Genomic DNA, 16,021 nt, shown 5'->3' with positions numbered 1-16,021 from the left:
AAACAGACCAGACCATAACCCTTGTATCACTGCATATGCCGAGCCAAGGCAAATGCTCAAAACAGCATTCTCACACTGAATTTTTGATTGCATGCAAACTCCAAATAGAATAAAAGACTCCCACAGTCAATATGAATTCCCTTCTAACATGGGAAACACAAGTGTTTAAGAACTGTCTTGCTCTCATTAGAGAAAATTCCTTCCTCGTTTAAAATGAAGGAACTTATCACGTGGGTTTTATCTCCGAAGGCACATTTGGCTCTAGAAATATAAACGATACTTACAATGCTTTAACATGAATCAAAGCTCAATATTAACATAGTCATTACACATGTGCCCAGTCTTGAGCTGTGCACTATTTGGCCTGCCCTACTGTAAACACTCCAGTCGGCATAGTAAGTTTCACAACTTCACCAATCCACATTAAAATGCAGAAAAACATTGGGGCATAAACACACATACAGCCCTGTGCTGGTACATGCTTTAAACTGCTTTAATTTGTGCAGTTTCTATTCAGGTCATTATTTAAAGACCAGCTGTTCCGCGAGTTAGCTAAAACATTAAATGGAACCCTTCATAATGAAATCATCTGACTTTGAGAAGGGCTGAGGTTTAGATGTAGCTGACAGAGGAAGAGAGAAGAAATAGCAGGAAAACCCCTTACTACTCAGTAATAGCCCTCCTAAAACTATATAAAACCTAAAGGAAGTTCATCATTTTGGAACAGTGGGATTGCTCCTTAATCTGATCAGCTGGGCAGATAAACAGGCAGAAGCATTGTCACTATGCAGCTCTTCCTGAAAATATTGCATAAGCACATTACAGATCCATTTCTTTAACTAGATCAGAACTCCGAATACAATAAGCCATGATCTGTATCAGAAATGAATTTAGAAAGGACTCTAAATCCTTGTTAAAAGGGCAGGGATGAAAAATCAGAAATGCACAACCTGGAACTGCAGACCCGAAGGGACATTTAAAGCCACAGCATCTGAATTTTCCCAGGGAAACTTATGTCTTTTTGCCACCAGTTGGTTCTCCTGCCAGCTTTTATATGCACTGTCAGGTTTTCCCTCTACCTTCTCTGCACATAGAGAAATAAATTGCCAAGTGATAGGTTATAAAGGGAGATCCTTGATTTGTATTCTCATTAGTGAATTAGAGAACGAAATATCAAATCTTCTTACCTTGAACTGACAGACACAAGTCACACTGTCTCCAATCCTTAAACACTCCCCATCAAATTTACAGGTATTGGTGTCGCAGAGAAAGAGATCATTTTCTCTGTCATCGTAACCTCAAATGTAAAGAGAAGGAGAAAAAAAAGTCAGCTTTGGTCTAGCAAGAGGAACAATATGGGATGATTGCATTTTAATGCACACAGCACAATAACCTTGTTGATGAAATTGATAGAGTCCAGATTTCCTTTTGTCCTTCCCTGTCCTCAGCTTTTCACTTTTCCTCTTGTTTCTCCCTCGGTGTTTCTCTCGGTTCTTACTCCCCACTACCTCACACACATTTTTTTCTATTTCACGGACTCGGTTTCCTCAAAAGTCACCTTGTAATTATTCTATTTCATGGCTCTGGGTTGGAAATGTCATCAACTTATCCCCATCCGATCACAAATCTGTTGGACAAAAGTCCAAATAGGAATTTCTCCAGCCCATGACACAACAAAGCCCCCAATAATAAAGACAAACAGGCTGTGTGTTTTCTGTGATGGTCTGCCTGATCCCAATGAAGATTGATGACCTCTAAGTTAACAGAAGAAGTGCCAGGATCCCCATGAGCCGCTGAGTGAACCGAGCTCTTTGCCTTCATATTCTCCAGGAAAAACCAACAGATCTGACTGAACATTCAGTTCACGAATACAAGCATGAATTTCAGATTTCGCTAGCTGACTTCCCACTCCAACAGCGAGTGGCAAGATACTAAACAAAACAGCTATTTCAGACTCCAGACCCATTAAGATCTGAATCCATTGATTATTTTTAAAAAACATCCGAGCGCTCTTCAACTGTATCGCTACATGTTTAAAACGAAGAGCTCACAGCGCAAATTCCCCCCGATCTAACACGTCATGTGCGATCCACGCAGCACCCCAAATAACGCTCTTCGCATTAGAAGGCTACGAATTATTTTACGTATCGGGGTAGGACCGGCTGCTGACCTGCACAGGAAACCCGTTACAAAGGTCAGCCTGACTTTAAGACACGGGCAGCGGGTTCCCGGTGTCGCGACGCCGACACCCCGATCCGCTCTCCGTTCGGTGCGCACGGAAACAGCCGCCCGCAGGATGCGCACACGCGGCCCCGTCTCCCGCTCCCGCACGCCGAGTGCCCCGTTCCAGCGCAGAGCCGCGCTCCGCCGGGGCCGGGGCTCTCTCTCTGCCCGGGGAGCCTCCCGCACCGGTGGAGGGCGCGGCTGCCGCGCCCGGCACCGCGGCGTGCCCCGGCGGCTGCGGGACCCCGGGGGCTGCGGTCGCACCGGGAACGGCGGCGAGCCCCGACGCCCAAGACTTTTTGCCTTCGCTATTCCCGTGCACTCAACGGGACGCGGCATCACCCTCTGAAGTTGCCTCCCCCGGGCTCGTCCGCGCAACTCCGAGCGCCCGGCGGGGCACGGCGGGGCCGGGCGCGGGGTGCTCCGGTGCTTACCGGAGCAGTTCCAGCCGGTGGGCGTCTGGCAGTCGCTTAAGGAGGTAGGGAAGGCCGCCAGCTTGTCGGGGCGGGCGAGGACGAGCAGCACGGCGGGCAGCAGCAGCCAGCAGCAGCAGTCGCATAGCGTCCAGCCGCCGCCGCCGCACTGCCGGGGCGGGGAGGGCTCCCAGGGCACCATGACTTCCTAACTCAACTCTCCGGCGGCGGCGTGCCCCCCGGGCGGCGCGGCGGGCGGCAGGGACGGGCGGCGGAGCCGCTGGGCATCCCGGGGCCCCGGCCGGCGGCGGCAGCGGGTCAGCGAGCGGCGGCCGGGCGCTACGCTGGGGCGAGCGGCGGAGCCCGGCGGGGCGGCGCGGGGGTGCGGGCGGCGGCGGGGCGGGGAGCAGCTGCCATAGGGGCCGGGCGGCGGGGAGCGGGGGGAGGGCGCGGAGGGGCCGCCGCCGCGCAGCCGCCGCCGCCGCCGCCTGCCCCGCTCTGCCGCCCGCATCCCTCTGCGCGGGGGAAGCAGCAGGTCCCGGCCCGCCGCGTCACGTGCGCCGCCGCGCCGCCCCCATTGGCCGAGCGGGATGCGGGGCCCGGCGGGCGGGGCCGGCGGAGCTGCTGCGCCCCGCGGCAGCGCCCGGGGCAGGGCCGGGCCGGGCCGGGCCGGGCCGGGCCGGGCGGCAGCGGCGCGGGGAGAGCGCGGCCGGCGGGGCCGCGGGCGGTGCTCCGCACCCTTGCGCCCCGGGGCGCCGTCCCGCCGGCTGCGGGGATGCGCCGGCCCCGACGGGGCGCGGGCCGGGCAGCGCCGCGCCTCTCCGCGCCCCTCCGCGCCCCTCTGCGCCCACACATGTGCGCGCACGGCCCCGGCCGGCGCCGAGTCGCCGGTGGCAAGCGCGCCCGCGGGCAGGGACATCCGCGACACCCTCCGCGCACACACACACCGCACACGCCCGGGCGCTGCTGAAGTTGCCAACCGCGCGCCCGGGCGCTGGTGTTTAATCACGCGCGGCTGCGACGTTAGGAAAATAAAACACCGTCACGGCTGTAGGGTCTGGAGCGGGCACAGGGCTGGAGAGGTGACGAGGGGAAGAAACGAGCACTGCGGGGAAAGCAAGGAGAAGAGAGAGAGAGGGAAGATCTTGCCCAGCCTCGGCAGGCAGCGGCCAAGGTCTTCTCGGGCTGCGGCACCACCCCCCCATCCCCGCGACGGAGCCGGAGGAAAATGCACCATCACTCTAGCACGGAGGGCTGCTCTGGCCCCCACACCTACGGCACGCTAGCGGAGCGCAGCCCCGGAGCAGCATCCCGCCGCCTCCAGCCGGCGATGTGCCACGGGGCTGCGGGAGCCGCCTCCCCCGCTGCGCCCTGCGCCGAGGATCCTCCTCCCTCCTCCCATCTGGGGCTTCAGTTTTAGCAGGCGGCTCCAGGACGGTCGTGGGGACTCCCCTCGCTCCCCCGGCGGCGGGAGCACAGCAGCAGTGCTCCCCTCACCCTCCCTCCGCGGCCGGTGTTGGGAGCCGCCGGCCCCGCCGCAGGGCTCGGGGCGGCCCAACTTCGCCCCCTCCTCCGCGCATCTCCGGGCCCGCCGCCGCTCGGCGCCCGGGCGCAGCGAAGCCGGCAGACACCTGCCAGGTAAATCGGGCCCCTGGCCCGCGACCGGCGCTTAACGTGCGGCCGTGCTGCCGGCGGGATGGGGCGGCCGGCGGCTTGGGCGACAAGGACGCCTTAGATTGGAGAATAATAAAAAACGATCGGATCGATTTCTGCAGATGGCAGCAGGGAAGCGCTTTCTAAACACGGGCGCTGGAGCCCGCGGCCGCCCGTGCCGGTGGGAGCAGCCGGGCCGGGCAGGACCGGGGCTCGGTGCGGATGGCAGGCGGGCTGGGCTGGGCTGGGCTGGGCTGGGCTGGGCTGGCCCGGCCCCTCCTCCGCCCATGGGGGCAGCTTGGCATCCCCGAGGGCTCCGGCGCCGCACGGGCGAGCTATGAGAGTGGGCGCTGCAGGGGGGAGTAGGGTACGGCTCTCTCTGGGCCTGGAGACCCCCGAATGTGTGTGAGGAGACCCTGCTGGAAGTTCGCTGTTCCCGAAAGCATGACCTCCTTTTCGACCCCTAAGCTGAGAGTCCACACAAATCCTTACACCAGTACTACTGCTTGTTATCCTTTCATATAGGGGCATGGTATGCGGGAGCCAAGGAATGCTTCACGCTCAGTTAATCCCCGTCTAGCTTCTCCCTAAGCTCTAAACCAGGTTTTCATCTGGCTCCTTTCTCCCCTGTACATCTATGTCTGCTCCCTGCTCTGCCCACCTGCTGCTATCTGTATTGACCTCTTCTGCCCACCTGTACTCCAGAAACCTTTGCTACAATTAAAGGGTATCAATTTGCACATTCCAATATGTTTTAAAACTCTGATGGAGACCCACACAAATCCGTGCCTACAATTTCCTATTTACTAATCAAGACCTAAGCAGAAAGAAAATACTAAATTTTTTACTGCCTGCTAGTGGTTGCACTGAATCTTATCCTTCATCTTCTGTGGGCTTACAGAGCACCTGCCAGCTGAGTGCTTGGTGCCAGATCAATTTTTTTCTTTCCTTTTATCTCTTTTCATGGCTTTTTCATGCCATTCAGTTATTTCATATACTACCACATTCCTTTTATTTCCTTGTCCCCTCTTCCTTTTGGTTTTACCTTTTTTTCTTTTTTTCCCCCTCATATTCATTATTGCTTGTTAAAACTCAGCTCTTTGACATATCACTGTCGTGCTTAAAAATCAAAAATGTCCTGGCTGGCCACAGATAGCACAGTCACACAGCCTCACCAGGGGAATGTCCTCCTCTCCCTTCCTATCTTTTTGCTCCTCCCTTGTTTCTTCTCCCCACTTCCCTGGTTCTTCTGTGTGGTCTCACCTCTCTCCATTCCCCTGGTAGCAATTAGCAAAGCCTGCAGTTTCTATTCCCTTCTTCTTTTCCTCCCCTCTCCTCCCTTCTTCCACCCCAACCTGCCTTAATTTCCACATAGCTACAGGTCATACAGGCACTGCTGGCCTCATCTCTAGACCAGTTTAACCCGACCACATGGGGAATGAAACTGCTAGGTCAGTCTTTCCCAGACGAGCAGCCAGAGCCTCTCTGACGTGTCCCTCCTGCCACAATAACTCACTCTCCAGATGATCCCACAAGTGTACCCGGCGTTCACAGAGTACCATTAAATCCAGCAGCAGAGCCCGGCTCTGGCCCGTGCTGTCCCCAGAGTGCCATATAACACTGCAGCCACTGAGCTAGGCTCACAGTGCTGACTAACAATTACCCTGCTTTATTTTCAGCCACTCACACAACAGGCACTGCCTGGGGAGATGAAGAAGCCCCTCTGTTTGTATGCTGGTTCTCAGACTTTGGGATGTGGAAGTTCCACCAGAGGTCCTGTAATTGCCACAGCATGATGCCTGAACTGTGAACCTGAAAGTGTCTGAAGGGCAATCTCCTTGTGGCAGAGTAGGACAGTTTTTCCTCTGACTAGCACTGGTATCTTCCATAAAAAAGATTTTCCTTGTTGATATGAAAACTCTAGTTATAAAAACGTTTTGTTAAGATAAAAAAAAATACATCTGTCTGCTCCAAAAGGGATGGCTAGACCCACAAGCCCCTTTTCTCAATTATGCTCTCTAGCAATTTCTTTTGAATTATAGAGACTGAGATACAATCATTTTTTCATGTAGTTCCTGGCTCCAAAGCATTCCACCCTCTTAATGCGACACTGCACACACAATCTCTCAGCAACACATTATTCCCAGCTATACTTCAACACTTAGGCTAGTTGACATCTACAGTCTTGTACTCCCTGATGTGCCCATCCCATCTCACCAGTGCACAAAAACTACTACTTGTAAACCATGCAGGCAGCGCTAGGCTGGTGTGAGGTACAAACTGCGACCAGCATCTCCTCCCTGAAACACTGAGGTCATGCTACTGAGCCACCAGTGGGGTTCCTTGCAGCTACATGTTTGACTCTAATGCCAGATGAGCAGCAAAAATAATCACAACCTTCTTGGAAGAGCCCTTCTCATACATGATGAGGGCAGGCTACATCTCGAGTATTAAATCCACCTCTTGTAGAGCTTTTCTGAGGCCTGCACAGTTTTGAGATGCTCATGATACAAGAAACAGGCTGATGAGTGTATCCAAGGGCAGCTGATACCGATGCAGATTTATCCAATACACGTGGCCATGCCATGCGTACCTGTGCTCAGAGATCAGCTCCCAGCTGACAAGCAGCTGTTTGAGGTGCTGCAGGCCCTCAAATGTCTTAAAGTGAGGTCCTGGCTGTGCACAGCACTCCTTGAGTCCCAAGTGGATAGCAGCAGCTGGAAGAGGGGGCCTGGGGCCAGACTGCACCTGATCCCAGTCCCACGTAGCCATGTCTGTGAGTAATGCCTTCTGCTGCTGTGCTTGGCCAGCAGACGCTGTACTGGAAAGGAGTTACACAACCTCAGTTGTTCACACTTGTATTATATCTTGGCTGTGCTGCTCTTGGGAGGCTGCAGATTCCAAAAAGTTTCCCAGAACTTGGGAGAAGCCAAATGGTACAGATGAGTGTACCAAAACCGCCTCATCTACACAAGCTCTGGGTACACAACACCCGTTCTCTTTCTTCTCTGTCTATCTATGAAGCTATGACTATGTGTCTGATGTCTCTAAAGGCCCTAGGAAGGTAACCTTGGTCAAGAATATCAGTGAAAAAAGGCTTCTTACAATTCAGATAATATTAATGAACCATGTTTTCTATGAGCCAGGATTAGAAGTATGGGCTGACAGTTCTACAGCTGCTGAGAACAAATCCCACCAAATGTACAAGGGACATTTGAGTTAGCCCCTTCCCTGCTGACACCACATCACAGTCTGTTTATGAAACACACATTCACAGAATTGAAAAAACCCTAACCAAACCCCACTCTGCACAATTCTTGAGAGAATGAGAGCTGCACGTGTGTGAGCTACTGCCAGCTACCACCACTAGTTGTAGTTCCTAAGGAAAAAAAAAGTGAAAAAATTTATTTAACCTACAAGAGACTTGCCCAAACATGGTCACTGCCAATCCTAAAGAAAAATGGAGTGTGGGGCTCACCAATTTTTCGTGATAATTTTTCTTGGCAAAATGTGCCTGCTTCAAAAGTTCAGACCAGAAAAGGCTTGGAAGCCCAGTTGCCAGTTGAAAGACCCGAGGCAGAAGGAAAGGCTGTTACCAATTCCAGCAGAAGACCAGTGAAGGATACACAACCTGTATGTACTTGCTGTGTATGAAGCTGGAATTTCTCCCCTCACCATGGAAGAACAATGCTTATTTCAGCTCTGTGTATTTTCGGGCCTGGTTTGACCAAAAGTTGGCATACTTAGCCTAGACACGTGTTTCTGTCAGAAGTTTGTGAGTCTCCAGCAGATTTTATGATCATCTATTTTTCATGTGTGCAGGAAAAGCACACATGGCTTCACTCGAATGCACAGGCAGTAGGGAGCTCTTTGCCTACATGCAGTTTTACAGATTTTATACAGCTTTCAGCTAAATCACATATCTCCATGCAAAGTATGCCACTCTTGGATATCACATGGATTTTTAATGCTCTGAGGGATCCTTTGGGTCTATAAACAACAAGTAGATTACATTCATCTACATCATGACAGACTTCCCCCCCCCACCTTGCTTGTAAGACAAAATATGGCTCTTGTTCTTCCCTGGAACTAGTATGGAATCCAAGCACAATTCATGTACAGTTATGAGAAAACCATGCCATATTTTTCATTGTAATTAACTGCTTCAGAGCAAGACTTCTCATGTATAAAGATGAAGAAAGGTCTCAGCTTTGCCTGAAAGATAACTTGCCTTTCAGCAATGTCTCACACTTTGAGTTTTGACTGAAACATTCCACTGCTTTGGTGACCTGTTGTGCCAAAAAAGCTGTCTCGTGTTACGCTTCGCTTTCAGCTGAATTTGCTGGCACATGCCGAGGGACAGAACAAAGTATTGCAATTTATACTGGAACACTATTTTGTGCTACTCCACACATGAAATTGATGTCAGGAAAAGGTGCACAAAGGGCATGGAAAACGTAAATAAATACTGTGATCCTTTTACCTTCAGTTTTAAATAGATGGATTGAAATGCATGGATCCTAAAGACTTACGAATCCGTTTATAGTCCATTCTGGAGTTTTAACATTTCATGCAGCTTGTAGGAGGGAGTGTATTATTTATAAAAAGTCATGGTTATTCAGAAGTGTTTATTTCTGAAGAGCAACAAAATATCTTCAAGGGAGAAGAAGAAATTCATAACTCTGGTTTACTACCAGAGTTAGCCAACTTAAAAGTCTTTTCTCATGACTGATTTGCAAAGACCTTTGCTTTTGTGAGCATGTTTGGAACACTGGACATTTTGCTACCTGCAGTAGAAATCACCTCCATCTCTCAGGACAGACAACACTGCAATGGATTCAAAGAGGTGGTGGTGTGGGAGCCTTTACTGTTGTGGAGATACTTGAGCTTTACTTTTGCAGCCCTTTTCCCAGCACAGTATTGAATGGAAATTCAGAACTAGGGCCAGCAGGGAGAAAACCCACAGCAGCTATTCACAGATATAATGTCTGTGTGACATCAGTTTCTTGGCCTTATGAACAATTTCTTCTGTTTGATGAAATGTAACATCCATTTCTTGTTTTCATTTTCTATCTTTGGGCTCCTTTGCCCAGAGTTGTTTTTAAGACAAAGGGCCTGAAAGGATTATAATGTAAAAGTAAGTGCAGCCTTAGCATACCTTTGGTCTTTCTAGCTACTTTACCTCATTGGAATTGCAGTGATTGCTTTTCTTCCTAGCAGGTAATAAATCAGTTTCAATGAAAAAGAAAAACAACTGAGACATAAACCAGCATTTTCAAATGGTATTTCTCCATCAACTTTTAGCTTCACCCTCTGTGGAAGTGGAGCTTGCAGAAGTTGCATTAAGCTCACCTCAACTGACCACACTGTATCCTACCTAGATACAATTCCTGCAAGCCACCAAGGGAAGTTCATAGTTTAACTGAACAAATCCCACGCAGTCTGACCTATCCCTCCTGACTCTGCTTGGCAATGCTGTCAACAGAAACACCTGAACTGTGTCTATCTGTAGAGCAGAGAGCCCAGCCACACACAGATGCAGCACTGCTCATCACAGGAGCCATTTCTGTCTTGTCTCCAGCAGACCCTTGAGGACAGGTGGATGGTGCCGCTCAGGGATAAGAGGGAGTCTCTCTGTGGTTAAAAGCTCCTGACAGATTTTATTTCCATGAATTTCCCACGAACCACATGAACATATGGCAGCCAGGAGGACCTGTGGTCACGAGCTTCACGAACTGTGTGAGAAGATAACTTTCCTAAACTCGGCACCTGCTAACATCATTTGATACTCCTACTTCATGCATTATGAAACAATAAACAATCATTTTGTATTCAGCACCTTGTGCCAGCCCTTATCTATAAGCCCTGCTCTGTGTCTTCTGATAGATTGCTAAATTATTCTAACAGGTAACATCCTGCCCATGCTTTCCTTTTGAGCAGGGATGGAAATCTGGCACCCGTGCCCCTACTCATGAGAGGCATCAATGGGCAATGTCTGACCAGTACATGCACTGCCAGCAGGAGTGTCCCTTCCATAGTCCTGAGAGCGTCCCTGCTGTCCTGAGCACATGGCATGAGTACAGTGTGTGAACCCAAAGACACTGTTCCCTGTTAAACACAAGGGTTTGGGAACTCAAGCGCACCTGTACACCCCAGGCAAATACTGGGATAAGTTCAACTGCTCTGTCATGGTATTGTGCCAAAGTGGTGACCAGAGTGGTGGTGTGGTCCTGTGTGCTACTCGGTGAGAGCCTGGTGGACAGCCTTCAGCTGGCCTGTCTCAGGTCAGAGAGTGAAGGGCCATGGGACCCATTGCCAGCTCTCCTTTGGAATGGCGCATCAATGAAAATTAAGTATAATAGAAAAACCACTAAGGCTTTTGAAGGATTTGCATAAGAATGATTTGCACCTGGGTCAGAAGTCAAAATCCTTAGAAAGTTTTGCATACACACACACACTCATACCTGCACACATGCATGAAACATAATGCTTTAGATATTATGAAATCAGATTCCACATCTGAGAAGGGGAAGGCCTAGAAGAGCTACGGTTTTGTAAAACATTTGGCATTTTCCATCTCAGGATCTGAAAGGGATGTTTTGGCAATACTGACATTGTACAGGCTACCAACTGCAAGCAACAGAGATGGTGTTCTAAGGAAAATGAATATTGCTTCTCATTTAATATATGGCACCAATACTTAGGTAGAGTTTCTTAACAAGCCACACTAATCTCCTATCTGATTTGCAAGCTACCACACATGCATTTAACTTTACCTTAAATGAAACAAAACAGCAATACAGTGAAGTATTGTTGAAACCTAAAAACAGTTCACTCCATATAATTAAATTTTAATTCAAAATGTCATTGCTTGTGTATGATAGAAACATTTTTTATGATCAGTCAGACAATTTCTACATAATAGTTACCTTTATTTGAAGGCATATTGACTCAAAACAGTAAAAAATGCAAATGAAGATTCTTCACTAGCTAAAATGATGTCAAATTATATATACAAATGGTAACATAAAAGAAAAAAAAAAGATTTGTCAAGTACATCAAGTAAAGCTCTGGAATAATACAGAACTCCTTGCTGCCTTAATCAGAAAGTTTAATAGCTTCCATTTAAAGAAAGAGGAATTAAAGGCAGAGTGCAGTCCTAAATACCACTCCCATCTACTCTGAAAATGGTGGCAGAGTAATTTTTCATAGGTCTGTGACATGTGAATAGAAAGCATCCTGGGTATTTGTTGCCCAACACATGAAAAGTGGGTTTTGCTTCGAATACTGGGAGACCCAAACTGAAGGTGAGCAAGACATCCCTGCACTTGCGATATTCACATAGTTGCTCATCCCTGTCCACAACCTCTCAGCTGTGTTTTCCTCTGCTGGTGATCCATGTCTTTGCTGACCCTGCCCTGCTCTTCCCTGTGCTGTGAGGTTTCCAGGCACAGCACACACCCTCCTCTCCCACGGTCCCACGCTGCTGGGAGAAGTGAGACCCTCTGGCTCAAGTTGTCTTGGTTCAGTGCCCACCCTCGTCTGCTGCAGCCCTGCTAGAGGACCTCAATCCCAGATGGATGAGGGTATGAGGATAGGACTGGCAAAGGCTTTGGCTTCCTAAGGAAATGGCACATTCTGCCCAGAACACACCTTCACCATTTGTTTTTTCTTTACTTCCTAAAACTTGCCACAACTTCGGTGCAAGGCAATCACCATTAAACTCCGTGCAGGAGAAATACATAGCAGTTATGAGAAGCTCTCTGCAATCCCCTGTCCTGCATTAACCACTGCCTCACTGCAGGCAGGGCATGGAGGAGTCTGGTGCAAGAAGGACTCCAAGAGATCCTCTGCAGATGTTTTATGAGCTTAGACCACTCTAAAATGGTTCTTACTTCCATCATAGCAGGAAGATGTAAAACCTGCTCTGTGCCAGCCCTGTAAGAGAGCAGGGTGTGTGGATGTGCAATATGCTGATAACAGACGAGGTGCCAGTAGATGGCTCTCAAGATATGAGGCCTATGGCTTTCACAGGGCTGAGCCACCTTCCTGCTAGGGAGCAATGCTGCTGCCGCATGCTGGGAGCAAAACAGCCCCTCAAACTGGACCTGGGGACAGGACAGGCATGCCATGGAACTGTGGCATCTTCTCCCCAGACATGCCTAAAAATAGCAAAGTTCTTGGCTTTGTTAGTTTTGAAAATTCAAGGCAAAAATGCACTCCTCACTAAAGCATGCTTGAAATCTCCCTTTAATTCTTTAAATGAGATTTAAGGGCTGTTTAAGTAGGCTGGGAAAAGCTGAGGTAATGCTTCTGCAGTAGCCCTGTTAGTGTGCAAGGAGAGGTACTGCCAGTCCCAGCAGGGTTATGTAGTTAATAAGTCAGATTTTCTTAACTAAACAGTTGAGCTATGTCTATTTAGAGTTGATTTTCTCAAGCATACATGAACTAACACCCCTAAGGGGAGGGGGTCCAGGAGGGATGCTCACAGTTAGAAATTCTACAGAGAATTGAAATGAATTTTTAGTACTGTGTAACTACAGTAGATAACATTTAATTGGGAGAAGAGAGAGAAGAGAAGAGAAGAGAAGAGAAGAGAAGAGAAGAGAAGAGAAGAGAAGAGAAGAGAAGAGAAGAGAAGAGAAGAGAAGAGAAGAGAAGAGAAGAGAAGAGCTCTCATTCTCACTTTGGGCAGCGAATTATATCCCAAGTCTAAATTTTGTGAATTGGGTAAATACAGAGATAACAAAAGCAACCAAATTCTTATAACTATTCAGTCACTCTTAAAACAAGGAAGAGGGTTTGTATGCCACAACTTTATACAGACAACTGGCCATTTAGTGTATGTACTAGAAATTCTGCTGGAAATGTTATTAAATTTTTAATTAAATTTGGTTTTATTGTTACTTTAAATGCAGTTTTCCACAAAGCATGTCCTGAGGCCTTTGCCACTCAACTGTGATATATTTTCCTGGTCAGCAATCCCTGTCTATATATATTATACTCCTTTTGTTTCTTGGTTTCATGTCAGGGACAGCCAGAGTGATTGCTGACTAAATAATTAGCAAAGGGAACACCATCTCTGGATGTTTCTGTAGTCATTATTCTGTAGTCATTAGTTTAGCAAGAAAATAAAACTAACTTTCATAATCCCTTTCCCTATAGGTATCTGGCACTTTCCAGGAGCAAAGTAGGGAGAAAATGTAATTGCTAAAATCTCACACATTCATTATTAACTAATGATATCTTTTTCTCTCAATCTTGCCCCATAAAGGCATCTATAGAAGTGAAGGTGCAGAGCTGCTGCTTCCCATTATAATAGGTAGGAGAAATGCAGGCTTGTAGAATTTCAACCCCATCAAGCAATAGTGTGAGTATGTAGATTATTAGAGTATTATGTAATAAGGTAGAATAAGGTAATAACATAATACAGCATTATTAGACAGTGTGCCCAAACCATTTCCAGCCACAAGAAAAATAAGGGTGAGGGCAGGGGGCTTGCACTGGCACCAGCGAAGGTGAGGAGTCCTGAGTGAGCTGCCTTCCTTCTGTGCCCTCCAGAGGAACAACACTTCCTGACTTCCAGCTCTGCTCCCAAGTTTGTGTGTGTTTATGTTTTTCCTCTTGCTTCCTCTGACTCCAATCCAACCACAGGCTACAGAGGGAATTTAAGGAAGGTAGCTGGGTAAGTTTTGTCAGGTAAGTTAAGTCTGCCACCTGTTTTGCATGAAGAGTATCTAGTATTTCAGACTATTAAAAAAAAAAAAAAAAGGATGAATTTTCACTGAGAAGTTGAGCTGAGTGGAGTTAGGAGCAAACTGCTTTACTTTGGCTTTCTGAACCTGAACTTTTTACAGAAGATGAGTGTCATTTAATCTGTGGTACTCTCCAAAGCCTTGCATGGAACTCTGTTCTCAGGTTTGAGAAGGAGCTGTTGAACTCTAACAATGTTAATGTGAGTTACATCACTGAACTGTAGCCTTTCTGGTATTGATAGGGGTACCAGAAGCTGAGTGAGTCGTGTAAAAAAAGCTTCCATTCTTATACAAGGTCATAATTTCTCTTCCCCCCCACCAGATTTCTCCCATATGAGAAGGTAGAGGCTGGTATTAGCATTGGAAGGAAGTTGGCTGACATTCTGATCCCACAGAAATAAATGTGAGTTAGTTATTTTAGTTAGCTGGGATTTTTTTCCATCAGCTTTCATGACAAATATAGTTAGTCCTTGATTTACATGCTATTATCTCCCTATGAACTGTAGAGGATCTTGTGGTCATTTATTTTTATTACAGCACTAGAAACTATTAAAGAAAAGCTCACCTTGAAGTGTAGAAGAAAAGGTGGTGGTTCTGCAAATACAGGCTATCTAATGAATTCATGGCTTCCCCTACAGAACTGTTCTGGTAGTGGTGATGGGAATTTTTCAAGATAAATTTGATAAAACGAATTTCACTTATTATGCTTCTCCTTTTATGGACCTGTGCCCTGATTCAGTCTCCCAGTCTGAACATCTGGTGTGCCTTAAAAAGATTCTTCCACGTGGAGCCTGGTTCCCGATTTCCTCAGCTATTATTTATTACATCGTTTGGGCTTTAGAAGGGATTGCTGAACCAGTGTGGATAATCTAAAAAATAAACTTAATCTAAAACTAATGCAAACTGTACAGCATAGGAGATTTAGAAAAGCTTACTTAGCAGTCAAGTAAAACCCTTTTATTTATCTTGGTACTTCCTGAATCTACCTCTGAACAGATATGGGACCATGAGGGAAAAAGAAACCCAAGTACTTTCTGAGTGACCAGAAGGCAGAAATTCTTCATACACTCGGAAACAATTGTCTGAGCAATGTTTAGGGATCAGAGAGGTTTGAACTCCCTCACATCACCCCCATCTCAGTTGCCAGGTGGCATCAGGAAGTTTCAGCCTTTGTTTTGAGAACAGTATCTATTATCCACATTTAAGCCAAAGCATCTTTTTCGATTTAAATTATGGCTGCCTTAAGAGCTTGCTGCCTGAAATGTTCTTTGATACTGAGGCAGAACACTTTCCAACAGTGCACAGTCAAATCTGTGGGGCTCGTTAATGCTGCATGCTGGCAAAACCCCTATTTGGGACATGGAAAGGTGATTATCACCTTCTAAGCTTTGTCCAAATAGAGAGCTAAAACAGTCTGGATTGGATGTGAGCACTGAGTACAAAATTCTTTAACATCCCCTGTCCCCAGAGTCGGGGTTAGTGCCAATGGCTTCAGCAAATGAAGCAAAATAATCCCAGATCCAAGGCTTTCAGGAGTGAAAAAGGCAGAAGTGCTGGTAGCAGCAGTGCTGCTCTTGCAGTCTGTTAAATGTGGTGTGGAAACGTGAGTGCTCAGGAGCTCATGAACCCAGATGGAGGATTTTTAACATGTTCTTGCAGGAACAGAGACTAACTCTGCTCAGGCCCAGGTGACGTACTAGGTGTAGTACAAGAGACCTCCTGGCACTCTTGGGGATTTTCCACACCTCAAGCAGCAAGTTTTAGTTAGAACTTTTAAGTTTTTTTTCCAGACAAGAAGGCTTCTCTTTTTTTGTGTCAATAATACTTATTTCAAGCAGATATTATTTGTTTATAATCTTGTCTCTTTTCTCTCAGGCTTAATCATTGTTAAGGGTTTGTATATTGCCATAGCAGTGCATTTTCCAGTGATACTGATGGGGCAGATCCAGTCCAAACACCCCTCGCAGTCATTTTCAT

General features: G+C 47.7%; 1 protein-coding gene across 4 annotated transcripts in view; it reads right to left on the bottom strand.

The window, feature by feature from the left end:
* The window catches only part of TMEFF2 (transmembrane protein with EGF like and two follistatin like domains 2), a 186,616-nt gene that overhangs the window by 121,870 nt on the left and 48,725 nt on the right, over positions 1-16,021 (bottom strand). The window contains exons 1-2 of one of the 4 annotated variants that reach the window (XM_068196326.1): positions 2,658-3,100; positions 1,188-1,297 (exon numbers count right to left, since the gene is read on the bottom strand). In XM_068196326.1, coding sequence (XP_068052427.1) covers positions 1,188-1,297; positions 2,658-2,838 — 291 coding nt within the window. In that variant the 5' untranslated portion in view covers positions 2,839-3,100. Of the gene's footprint in view, positions 1-1,187; positions 1,298-2,657; positions 3,101-16,021 lie in introns of those variants that run through there. The other 3 variants (XM_068196324.1, XM_068196323.1, XM_068196325.1) reach the window with 3 other exon arrangements.

Source organism: Anomalospiza imberbis, chromosome 7 (genome assembly GCF_031753505.1).
Source record: "Anomalospiza imberbis isolate Cuckoo-Finch-1a 21T00152 chromosome 7, ASM3175350v1, whole genome shotgun sequence".
NCBI classification, from domain to species: Eukaryota; Metazoa; Chordata; class Aves; order Passeriformes; family Viduidae; genus Anomalospiza; species Anomalospiza imberbis.
The sequence above is the reverse complement of the archived record's forward strand: the minus strand, read 5'-3'. Positions and strand labels throughout refer to the sequence as shown.